Genomic DNA, 13,667 nt, shown 5'->3' on the forward strand with positions numbered 1-13,667 from the left:
TCCTCAGACCTCCTCACCCCCCGACGGACGCCCACACTTCCGGACTGGATCCTCTGGAGGCAGGAGGCTGGCAGCTGGCTCGGGATGCATCCGTCCCCCGGTGCTGCTTGAGATGAGGACGACACGACGACGGCTGGCTCTGGGCTGAAACGGCGTCGTTTCCATCCGTTTGGTTGACTGATCCCGGTGCAGATTTGAGCCGAAATCCGCGGAGGAGATCCAGGCTTTGGCCATACTGTCTGTCTGCTGTCAACTGTTGCTTATTTACACTAAATGAATCTTGTAAGGTAGGTGGAATCATGTTTTTTTCATTCCACAGAGCTGGTAATAAGATGGAAAAGATGAACTGCACATACATTAGACACATCTGACACATTACTGCCTGATTGTGTTAATGATGATGCTGATGGTGATGATGATGATGATGATGATGAAGAGGAGGATGGGAGTGTTAGTGAGCTGGCTGTCATTTACAAATGATGCTCTAATTTCTCATGATGAAGAACACACCTGTCTGTTCCTTCCTCTTCATCTTGTTGTCTTCTTCTTCTGCCATGATAGGACACACAGTCACATCCTTCTCGTCCTCAGGCTGCCTCGCTCCACTTAAACACTTGGACTTTCTTATAGGAGACAGTTTTATCTGGGCCCAGACTGTCATCACAGGCAGCACAGACTCAACTTAGACATTTTAACTCATAATATTTCTTCATGACTCTCAGCAAAACCTCCTTAAATGTTGGAGAAAATCAAATATGGAAAGCAGCTTGATGTCTGGGAAGTCATCGATCGATGTCACATTTGCATTTTGGGGTTTATAGAATATATGTTTCACGAATACAACTCCAGATCTGCAGGGATTATTTGATTAATCAACTGTTAACTGGTGGTTTATGTCATTTTTGAGGAAAGCATTTGAAATTTTTTGATTCCAGCTTCTTAATTTGGATTATTTCATTGTCTTTCTTCCTTTATGTCAGTAACCTGAATATCATACAGCATTTTAGACCATCTTCTAACATTATATAGATAAATGAATCAAGAAAATAGTCATTTGTCACTGCCTTTATATGCTCCATACAGAATTAAGTCCAAACATATGCAAATTTTGCTGCTTTATCTTGTGTGCTTTCCTATTATAGTGTTTTGTTTTTATCTTAAAAGAGCTGTACATTCCTCTTGTTGGCTTTTCTATTATTTTTCATAGGTGAATGGTCTTTAATGAAATATATGTAACTATTGATTCTTTTCTTTTAAGGTCTGGATGGTATTGATAAACTCATATCAGTCACTATTACTAATTACAATATTAAATGTCAAATCAATAAGCAATATTTCTTTCGGGTTCAGAGGCTGACTTTTGACCCTCAGTGAAAGCCAAAGAAATCATAAATAATCAAAATGATGCTAATGATGAAACGTTGATATAGTACGAGTACAAATAACTAAAACAGTAAAACACTGAAATATTTTTGGCCAACACGGTAGAAAAAATAAATCCAACAGATGCACTGAGGTAATAATAATTTTAGTCTCCCAACCTATTTTAAATAACTGAAAATAGTAAAACAAAAATGGATTTCACAGTTTCCCAGAGCAGACGGGGCCTGATAATTGCTTTTTTTTGTTTTCCCCCTGGTTTAGAAGATTCCAGATTCATGCTCTGTATCGTCACTGACCAGAAAGCATGTTGATCCGTGGTTAAATCTGCAAAATTAATAAACCAAAAATCCAATATATTAAGTTTGAAACAATCAGAAAACCAGCAGTAGTGTTGTTTACTGATCAACTGAATCATTAATTTATCACCAGAATGGTTCCAGGGTAAGTTCTGTTAAGCAAGTAATGGATTAATTGATTCATCCATCAGGAAAGGCTTATATTTCTCTCTGCAGATGACGTTTCCTTGGCATAAACTGGGCTTTAACATTAATTGATGTTCACCCTGAGGTTGTGGTCTTCACGGTTCAACAGCTGAGACAGACGCCACTTTGCCTCTGCCCTTCCTCCATGTGCATGAGTTCTCATGATGTTTCCACTGCTGCGCTCCTCTCTGTCCACTTAGAGTGGGTTTTCTGCCTGGCCTCTGGCCTGCTAATTATCAGCCAGCTTGATAAAGTCATTAATGACCCGGCCAAGCCTGCCGGGCCTGGCACCAACATACACACACTAAAACACACAGTCAGTCACAGTGTGAGTGAGGCCAAGTGTTGGACACGGTGTGAAGAAGCCTCTTAATGTGGGACAGGAGGGTGTGTTTTTGGGCTGGGTCAGCCAGTATTAATAGCTCTGGAAGAGTGTCGCTCTGAAAGCAGAGTCTCAAGGAACTAAATGTAGAAGACACTCATTTGTCAAGACCTCGTTTTCATGTTTGTCATCATGTGACATGGATTTGTGTCTGTTCCTGTGTCTGCTTTGACTTGTTCACTTGTATCAAATGCTACAACTAGGGCTACAGGTAGTGACTATTGGGATTATTTGTAAGAGGGTAAAACTTTATTTGTGCAGATGACCTACAGAGAGTTTACAGAGTAAATGTGTCATCACAAATGATTGCAGAATATTTCAACCCTTTATTAGTAAAGACTCAATAATTCAGCCCTATCGCTAATAGATGAATCGTCACATGAAGGCTGAATTCACATACATTTCCATAGTTTTTGTAGTTTTACTTTGTTATCACATTCAATTTGAACAGAATCACCCAACATATGATGCATTTCTGAATTCTTCAAGGTGTCTACTCTCTTCGCGTGCAGAAAGTGTGAATGATAGTTTTACAAAACATGCCTCATCACTTTGCTCTAATTGTCAGAAACTATTTGTATATTTGTTAAATGTATGTAGAAGGTTTTTCTGTCAGTTGTCTTTATGTTTATTATGTCATAATATGGAAACTGCGTGAAAGAATGCACTAAAATGTGGCACTAATATTCACTTCAAACATTGACTATATTTTGGTAGCCAGAGGTCACTGATTAAAAAACTAAAGGTCAGTAAAATAAAGTGTCACTAATTACAGGTTGGTAGTAAGGAACAGGTTATGACTGAGCCTATGGTTCTTGTAGAGTGACATGTTTGGTAATTTTAGGCAAAGGTCATTAATTCGTCAAATTTAGCTCAGTGAATTATTATGGTAATAGCGGTTTACTGACACCATCTAACTCCTATTTCTAATCCAGTGACTGTATCAGTTTCCTACAGCCATGATAACAGGCTCTACCTTGACTTATATGTGGAGGACTCGGGTCAGTTTTTTTTTTTTTAAGCAAAAATCCTTATGCTCCATCAAAACTTCTCCTTTCTGCTCCTCTAAACACTGGCACAAACCTAATGTCTACAATGATTATGTCTTATGTCCTTACTTTTCTATGTCTTATCTTAAGGACTATGGTACATTTTCAGTTGTTGTGTTACTTACGTCCAGTTTGCTGTTCACATGCCTAAATCCAGAAAGAGAATGAAGGAATTTAGCGCCACCAAGGTAATTGTTGTGCTTCCACCATATATGGATGAATCTTACATGTTCAACCTTTAAAAGTAAACAAAAATATTACTATTATTATAATTTAATTGCCAACAATTTCTGTCCATTGATCAAGCCTGCTCTAATGAATGTTTGGAGAAAGAAAATGCCATGTTCCTCTGTATTTTACACTGTATCACAACAACACAAAACATAGTCCTGAAAAAAGCTCACACTACTGGGACTGTTTCACTTATTAAATCAATTAATCAATAATAATAAAAAAAAAACAGTTCTGGTGATGCATTAATTGAATTAACTAATGATGGCTAATGGCTGAATTTATTCTTGCGCCAGCTTTTCTCTGTTATATCTTTCCCATTGAGCATCTTTGGGTTTAAACAGGAATGTCCCCTCATCCTCTGGGAATATTTGACAGGTATGCTTAGATTTAATATTAAATTCCTAATGAAATAATAAACATCAGGAAGTCTCTAGTGTTTCTGCCTTTGGCTGAAACATCATCGAGTATATATAACAGCTTCTTGTGCCCAGTTATTCAGGTGTATGAATTTTTAATTTCCGTGGGATTCCCTCTGAATTCAGCCTGTTTCTTGTTGCCATAGATTGTTACCCATGTGAGTGGATATGTGTGCGATTATCTAATAGTCACACAACACATACACACATTTCTTGCGGGATTTAGGGAGTGTGTATAAAAGAGACAAAGACATCACTAAATCTAGGTCTCTTATGAAATCTGGCTCTGCAAGATGCAGCACAAAAACAGGGAGGGGTTGTGGCTTGTGAGTGTCTTTGCGTGTTTGTGTATGATGTGTGTGTGTGTCTGTTTGTGTGTTTGCATGGATGTCTTTGTCCATTTGCCGTGCTGCGTGTTAATTCAATCAGCAGCCAGTGGAGAACAGACATTGCCAGGGAACAGGAGGGGGAAGAGATGAGAAAGAAAGATGAAAGAAATGAGGAGTTTTCTGCTCTGGAAAAAAAGACAATCCCTGTTCGGTGGTTTCCATGACAACAGTGACATCACTGATGGAGTGCTACCTCCTCAGCTCTTCGTGTTTATGTGGGTTTCAGTGCAGAGCGTCTGTGTTCAAAGGAGGAAACCTGAGTGTATATTCAAGTCTGTGTGCGAGCTGTGTTGAAGCATATCAATATGTTAGCTGTTTATGAAAGACATCATCAGGACAAACCTCTGCTTCAGTTAGTACGTGGTTACCCACTGCTGCCAGGCAACAGCTGTCATGGCAACAAGTTGAAGCATGATCCAGCGTTGCTAAGCAAAAAGACAGGGTGGGGTGAAACGAAAAGCACCACCAACAGACATTTGGGTTTGAATATGAAAGGTGCTTAAAATGTTTTTAGGATGTTAAGAAAAAAATGCTGAAAAGTGATGCGTTATTGTGACAAATTGTGTTACAGTTAGAAATCAATAGTAACAATTAATGTGGTGTTCATTTATGTTCAGCTCTAGTTGTATGTACAGGAGTCAAGAGCATCACAACAGAGCAAATCATGACCAGAGTGAATCAAGAAACTAGGCAAGACCAGAACTAGTACGAGTCCAACAATGCATGGAGTGCACAGAGAAAATGTGGAACATGTAAAGCGTAGGTCCTCCCCACATTGACCTGGAAGCTCCACAGAAAACCTGATTTACTGTTACAGTATATATGTGTATGTAAAAGTGTACGATGAGAAATATGTTGGTAAAATAATCAGTGTTAGAGGTGAATTTTATGTATTTTATGTATAGGAAATGGGGTGGTGAAGTTTGATGTATTTACAAATGTTAAACAATTAACACACCTGATTCAAATGATTAGCCTATCATCAAGCTCTGCAGAAGCCTGATAATGACCGTCAGGTGTGCTGGAAGAGGGAAACATCTAAAACATGCAGGATACCGGCCCTCGAGGATCTGAGTTTGACACCCCTGGTCTAGAGGAACACCCAAGACCAGATTTATGGATGTACTGAAAGAGGACATGACGGTAGTTGATGTGAGAGACGAGGATGCAGAGGATACGATTAAATGGAAGAAGATGATTTGCTGTGGCGACCCCTGAAGGGAATAGCCCCAAAGGAAAAGAAGAAGAAGGTTGACTTGCTACTATAAAAAATGAACAAAGCACAGGCAGTTCAATGATATCACTACACTTTTGATCATCACCAGTCTCTAAATAAATTCCTTTTTTTTCTGAAACTGAATGAAAGTGTGGTTATGTTTGAAATCTTAATCTGAGATCTGGTGCTTTTATGTACTGAATCTGCTTTTTTATGAATGTATTTACCAAAAACTGTACCAGTATAGTTTGAGAATCAGTTGATATATGATCTTATGTGTTTATTTCAGGTTTATGAACAATCGTGTTCCTCCGAATAAGAGATACCAGCCCACAGAGTATGAGCATGCTGCCAACTGTGCTACGCATGCGGTGAATACACACACACACACACACACACACACACACACACACACACACACACACACACACACACGCACACACCAGTGCACAACAAACCCAATAACTGTGCATACTTAGTGAGAGCCTTATGTAACTGATGAGCGACAGTGGGCTCTTTAAACTCTTGAGTGATGCATGTGATATCAGTTCACTCTATGTGTTGCTTTCCTCTGTTTGTGTCTCATCTTTCATTCATGTTCTGAATATTTTAGTTATGGATAATCCCCAGCCTGCTGGGCAGCTCCGTGTTGCACTTCCATTCGGAGGACCAATGGGAGCGAGTGTCAGCCTGGGTGTATGGGGCAGGGCTCAGCTCGCTCTTCATCATCTCCACCCTGTTCCACACTGTGGCCTGGAAGAAGAGCCACCTACGGTACAAACGCACACACTGACCTCCCATCCACCACGCAGACAGATACTGCATGTATAAACTGTGTCACTCAGTGGTCACGAGGCTTCTTGTTGTCTTTCCTCAGATCTGTGGAGCAGTGTTTCCACATGTGTGACAGGATGGTGATCTATTTCTTCATTGCTGCATCCTACGCCCCGTGGTAAATGCAATAGTCTGCTTCTGGAAGTGTGAGGACAGTTTGTAGATAGAGTCTTTGAAAAAACTTTTTGGACACTCCTAAAATTTTACACAATCTCAAATATTATAATGAAATATTTGCAGAAAAATCATCAAATGCACCAGACAGACACAAACAAACTAAATTCTTGACAGTTTCAACATGTCATGTCCTGGATGTGTTTCATTATCAGCTGAAACATCCAGTTTTGACTTCGATGGAACAATGTACTTACAGAAGAGAGCATGTGGGTTTGGAGAATGGAACAATACTTGGAAGACTTCAAAATTAGCTTTATTGTTTGTTTTGGAAGTTTGGTATTAACTTTAGCTCTTGTGCATTTTAGAATCAGTGTATCTGTAAAATATAGAATAAAGACTAAGAATTTTTACCAATCTGTACAAATAGTAAACAGAACAAATTTGCACAAACAGGGGAAATACCAAAAAAAAACAGTAGTGCAGTATGAAAGGGCAATAGTACATATAGTGCAAATATACATGAAGTATATACTGTCACAGTTTGGTATTTAGTGACTGCAGGGGGTAAAGGGGTTTTTGTGTCCAGAGTTCTGTAATGGGAGACATTTGAACAGATTGTGTCTGGGATGTGAGGGGTCTGCAGAGAGGTTCAGTGACTGAGGAGTGGCTCTTAATGTCATATATCACTAGTACATAGGGTCTCCAAAAGCTTTTTTCCACCACTGTATTTGTACTTATGTCTTTCTGCTTGTGTGTCCTCAGGCTGAATCTCCGAGAGCTGGGCCCATGGGCCTGTCACATGCGCTGGCTGGTATGGGTCATGGCCTCTTTTGGAACCACCTATGTCTTCTTTTTCCATGAGAGGTCAGTAAATAAATGAAACATCCATTTCATATCCATGTCCCATATCATGACGAAGGAACTGATAGTGTCTGATAGATCCAGACCACGACACAACCCTTTTACTTTTTTATTGATAAAAACATTATTGTGCTTATAATATGTGGTCATTTTGGACCAGTGTCATGTCCCCATGCCTTTTAGGGAGAAAATAGACTAGAATCCAATTTCACCAGTGGTGAAAATAAACTTTTTTCCAATTAAATGACTTAAATTGAACAGAAATCACTCAGTAAAAGCTCAAATACTATGACAAACAACTGTTATGTCATTACTAATCAGTTATTAGCATCATCATATCAAAGTAGGGGCTGATGGAATTCCAGTCTGCCTGACAAATACAATTATTTTACAGGTTTTTTTGTTTTTATTTCACACTCTTTCTGTCACTCAGATACTTTATTTTGCTGTTTTGGTGCTCTGTCCAATGTGAACTGACTAAACTAGCAACCTAATTAACTCCCTGCAACTATATGGTAGACTAATAATCTCGACAGAAATAATCTAGTTAATACACAAGTTAAAGTTTGATGATTTAGTTCCCTATAGTTTTATTTCCATAGTGTTGGTTCAACATGTAGACACACTTGAATGTGATTCATATTACAGGCAGGTGAAGTAGGTTTGTTTATGTTTCATCAAATGGTAGCAGCTACTGATTTTGGCATCATTTTCTAACCCGTCATAAAGTTATTATTGTAGATGACGTAGTGCTCATGCTCACATCCTCTGTGTGTGTCAGGTATAAGATAATGGAGCTGATCTGCTACACGGTGATGGGGGTTTTTCCTGCCTTGGTCATCCTCTCCATGGTGAGCCCAGTCTTTTTCTCTTGTCTTTGTTCTATGCAGGTCAGTGTCACCTCATGGTCACTTCATATCTACTATAAGAGGTAACAGAGAACTTAAAGTTACCAACATTGGTCTCATTATGTTAAAGAACTCAGACACGCACAGAAATGTGGATTTACTCGTTATAATCCAGGTTTTGTTCAGTTTTGATCACAGCAAATCTTGGATTAAATTAATTTTTATTGGTGCCACCCAGTCCTGGTTAATTAAGACTTATGCTTTAAGAAGAAATGTCACATTTTCTGTACAAACTGATGCAATGTAAATAATAGAGACTATTTGAATAAATAAGCCACAGATATATCAAAATGTGTCTTGTGCGTCCTAGCCAGAGCAGTCCGGGCTATGTGAGCTGCTGGTGGGTGGAGCCTGCTACTGTCTTGGGATGGTTTTCTTCAAAAGTGATGGTATCGTCCCATTCGCTCATGCTATCTGGCACCTGTTTGTGGCGATGGGAGCAGCCATACATTACTACGCCATCTGGAAGTACCTGTATGCCCAGCCGTCCAATCAGGTCCAGACCTCCAGATGACATCAGCACTGACATCACAGGAGGTGCCTCCTGTGCTTGGGTGACTTCGAGGAGGTGGAATGGGATGTGTCTCAGTTCAGGGGCTGCTTCCTTTAGAGAACTGAAGACCAGTGGGCTGATCCTCCTCCTCATAGACAGAGACAGATGGTGCATTCAGGTGATCCGCACAACCTCGTAAATTGTATGTTTACATTTTTATCAGCAGGAAATTGTCCCCAGACACTTCAGAAACTTTGGTAAAACTCAGGCAGGTTTGACAAAACCCAAATTTACAGTTGAAATTTGAGTTTTATGTTTTAAGAATATGATGGAACTGCAGTTTTACTGGGTTCATGGAAAATGTATCCATTTGTTTTCATCTATACCATCCTGTGATTCCCGTCATATCCAGGTCAACAGTCAACAGTGTTGAATCAAATACCTGTTACACATGATGTGATTGTATTATATTTCCTGACTTTATGAGTTGATGAAGACATCTGAGAACTTCAGAAAGACCTACATATACTAGATTTTATGAAAATTTTAAAGCAAAAACAAAGATGTTTTTCACATCAGGACTAAATGAAAGCTGCTTTTGGAGGAGACCTTTTATTAAGTTATCCCTGTTGGCCCACTGGGTTGAATCTGCACTTTAAAGGATGCAGCCTGTGAACTGGGACATAGCTGTTTTTTTTTGTTTTTTTAAAATTTCGGTTCATTTCAAGTTATCTTTTGCAGTAGTGCTGGTTTTTGTTTTTGATAATCAGGGGTAAAATGGAGATTTCTCTCTATGTGGTGCACATTCAGATTCAGTGTTCAGAAGCTGAATTGAGGGCATTGTCTTATTGTCAAAAAGAAGACAATGTTTACAATTAGCTGTCCTCATGATCATTATTACTTTTAACAGATGATTTTAAAAGTACAATATGTAAAATAAGTGAAGATTTTACACATAAGTTCCACTGTATGAATGGATCATAGCAAACCTTAAAAAATGAGGAAGTGTGACAGGTTTAAATAAGCAGGTTAAGGTAGTTAATAGGTCAGTATCTATGTTCGTAGTGTTCATGGTTTGTGAGAAATGGGTTCAATATTTACTGAAATGACTTGAATGAAATAATTGATCATTATCTGTGATCGTGTTCACACCTCATTGGAACAAACAGGAATCTGGGTTAGTCTACTAAAGGGGTGGGAAAGCAAAGAATCCTAAGTGACATTGAAAAACAAAATCATTATTCAGTGGACCATCTTTTTCTTACAAAAGGAGTCCACTAACATCAACAAACGACAGACAACCACACAAACCTGAGTTAAACTTAAATCTTACATATTGTACCTTTACAATATTGATAGTGTCATATACAGAAAGTGTTGTTTTGGATTGATTATGGTTAGGAAGTTGCAACATCAGTAATTTACTATTCTAATTCTGAGTGCTAAATAGTATTATCACTGTTGTTGTTATTAGTTGTGCTATCTACACTGTAGTACACTATATGGTTTAAAAAACGGTTGCTTCAGTCAGTGTTTTACTGTGATTTGCAGATCAAGCATGACTGTAGAATTATTTTTCTTCCTCTTTTAATATTGAACATACAAATATTCATGGATTTAGTCTTGATGACTTCACCTGCGTGCTTCCACTTTTATTAGAAAAAGTAGGTCAAGCATTATTACTGAATTCTAATAGTTTACTGTTGTTAGTTTTAGTAACTGAAGATGTCATCAGTGCCATTTATACAGTATATATATATATATAAATATATATCTACATACATATATTTATCAATGATATATATGTTGAACTCATCTATATTTTCTTCTACTGTGTTTACAGTGTTAGCTAAATGCCATTATCTAAACCATCGCCTTTGTAAATGAATGAGATCCATTTTAATAGTCTGTTAAAGCTACATGTTTGAACCTCAGAGGGGAAAACCACTGTCTGATTCAGCACTGCCACAAGACTGATTTACTGCCACAACTGATAGCACACTACTACCATACACGTCTCACACTTGAAAGGAAACTGAAGCTATAGTATTGTTGAACAATCTGACCCAATATTAAGGCATCTCAGGTGTGTGTGTGCGTATGTGTGTATATGTGTGTTTGTACGTATCCTATACTCTCTGACTCCCATGAATCCAAAGCCTCTGATCGGCTGAGTCTATGTTTACACGTGAACGCATGTACCTTGAACACATAAAAAAATATATTTGAAATATGTATGTACTCTCTTAGTGTTAAACTGTATGTCGTGGCACACAGTATATTGGACAGCTTGTGTAATATGATACATGTGGCTTGATGGCCAAAAGGTCAAACTTCATGTCTTGAATCGCTGCTCCTGTTTTACATCTATGAACTGCTGTCTGTCTCTCAGGATCTGGATCATTATGGGCCTATGAGCCTGTGAAGCCACATTCAAGGACCACTAAAGCCGCTCTGGTTGTTTGGGTGCCAGCAGCAGCTACAAAAGAAAAAAAAAAAAAAAAAAAGATCGAATAGCTGTGAAGCTGCTTTCACTTGCTTATTTACACATTTCCAAATAGGGTAGGAATTCTAAAAGTTTTCTGCAAGCTTTACATATAGGTAATGTTTATAAAATAGCTGAACAGGAAACAGCTTCCATGCAGTTACAAAAAATAGTAGCAGCAGATGTGTTTATAGATAATAACAAATTAGTATGGAATCACATTTATGTCAGTATTAACAAACAAAATTATTGAAATATCAAACAAAAGTATGTAAATGTTTTGTTTTTTTTTTTAGATAGAATAAAGTGAAGAATAATGTGTGGGTCAAACATACACAGAAAGAGAAAGGATAGAATCACTGCCCAGTTGACAGTAATATGGATGTTTTTCTAAATATCTGGGCTTGTTGTTCACTCATAAAAGACACTCTAGTTTTATTATATCCATATGGAAAACAGAGAGATTATTAAATGATACGATCAGATCCCAGTACCAATGAAAATGTACCTGAAAAATCAAATATACCCTAGATTATGTAGATATATGAGTCAGTGTCAATGAAATCTACAACCCTAATTCCAAAATAATTAGGAAAATGTAAATAAAAACTGAACACAATGATTATGTAAATTTTATAAAAAAATAAATTATTTTATTTGCATTAGGACATAGAAAATGTATCAAATGTTTCATAGAAAATCTGCCATATTAAGAAAAAAAAGGTAATATTGACCCTGTCGACAGTAAAGGGGATGATGGCAACAAAAAACTGGAAAAGTGATTGGCACTAAAAAGAAACAGCTAGTGGAATATTTTACAACAAAAAAAAAGGAAATTAGGAGGTCGGTAATATGATCGGGTATAAAAAGAGCATCTTAGAGAGGCAGAGTCTGTCAGTGTTTACATACAGTAGGTAATATTATCAACAGATTACACCACCAGTTTGATTCCAGCTGAAAACTGTCTGTTCTGAATGAGGTGTTTTTATTCTGATATTCCAGTTATTAGTGGAATATCAGGGTCCATGTAAATACAATCAGGAAGCACAGTGAAATCAATTAAAAGGAAGCAGAGACTGTAAACGTAAAAAAAAAAAAAGTACAGTAAAAGACCATCATACATGTTATAAATTTTAAGTCTGAGATTACTTTTTTGTTTCAGTGAGTTTTATTCTTTCTGAAATTCTCATTTTTATTTCATATTTAATTACTTTTGTTTGATTATATTGACACAAATCTGATTCCATAATGTAGAATATCATCAAGGATTCACGAGCCTCTAAATGTGCTGCAGAATTCTATAAATTTTCATCTAGATCTGCATAAAAATACACTGTGATTGAGAATTAAGGAGAAATACCAGGTTTTGTTGTATGTACTTTGCTGCATGAGGAAATGGGGGTTGGTCAAATTCATCGTGTTATCTTAAAATATTTTATGGTAATTCAGTTACATGTACTGAAAAAATGAATCCATAGATTCCTGGATATAGATCTTCACCAAAAATGTATTATTTTAGCACAAGTTTACACGTTTTTCCACTTTTCATCCAACACTGCCACAGTAACAAAAAACAAAGTTACATTTAATAACCAGCATATGAATGCAGAGTTATACTGACAGGTCCAACAACAAAATAAAAGATGGAAATCCAGATTTGTATTAATACTTCTCTTGTTTACAGGGAAACTACACCAAATTAATTTATTCAATTCCAAAGATATCTCGTTGACAACCATCATTACTAATTGTAATTAATGATGGTGCCATTTTTAATTCAGGAGAGTTGTTAAAAAATAATGTATATCACAGCTGGCTGGAAATAATATTTTTCAAACTGTGGACACAAACATTCAGCGTGAATCTCTGCCAATGTATTCACATTCAGAAGTCCTTTACGGTATTTGTACTTTTAGTTCGTACTCGATCATCTGGGACGCACCAAAAAGTTTAGGTTTTACTGTTTTTGGAAAACTCTGTGTGTCTTATCACAGCCATTTTTTAGAGCACACGAAGGTTTAGCAAAGTGGAGATAAAGTATTTGAAGATATAATGTGTGTCTGTCTTGTCTTGATACAAATCTTTGTCTCATTCCAGACTTTCAGTTCTCACTTGGTTTTGTAAAGAGTTCTGTGGTTTTCTAAACTCTCCACGAGGCCTTCATGGACCCTCTGTACATTGTTTATAGATGCTCTGTGATTGTGGAGCTGCTGACTCTGTTCTCAGTGCTGCTGGTGTCTTCTTTTATCCTAAGATGCTTTCTAAAAGACTGATTATATTATCCCATATCTCTCTCTATAGTTTCTTATTGGTTATTGTGTCTGTGGTGCTTTTGTGCTGTGATAAGCCTATATGATGCCAACAATGCTTTTATCTTTTCTATTTTTATTATAATAAAAAAGCTTTTTCATGCAGTCT

At 37.4% G+C, this 13,667-nt stretch overlaps 1 protein-coding gene across 1 annotated transcript; it reads left to right on the forward strand.

Moving 5' to 3' along the window:
- The first annotated feature begins 58 nt into the window (after positions 1 to 58).
- On the forward strand, positions 59 to 13,667 carry LOC115426913 (monocyte to macrophage differentiation factor 2-like). Its single transcript, XM_030145174.1, has 7 exons — positions 59 to 287; positions 5,841 to 5,922; positions 6,165 to 6,325; positions 6,429 to 6,503; positions 7,265 to 7,366; positions 8,145 to 8,214; positions 8,582 to 13,667. Exons 1-7 carry the CDS (start codon positions 274 to 276, stop codon positions 8,783 to 8,785), a joined length of 708 nt encoding a protein of 235 aa, XP_030001034.1. The 5' UTR covers positions 59 to 273; the 3' UTR covers positions 8,786 to 13,667.

This window comes from Sphaeramia orbicularis, chromosome 1, assembly GCF_902148855.1.
Source record: "Sphaeramia orbicularis chromosome 1, fSphaOr1.1, whole genome shotgun sequence".
Lineage (NCBI taxonomy): Eukaryota > Metazoa > Chordata > Actinopteri > Kurtiformes > Apogonidae > Sphaeramia > Sphaeramia orbicularis.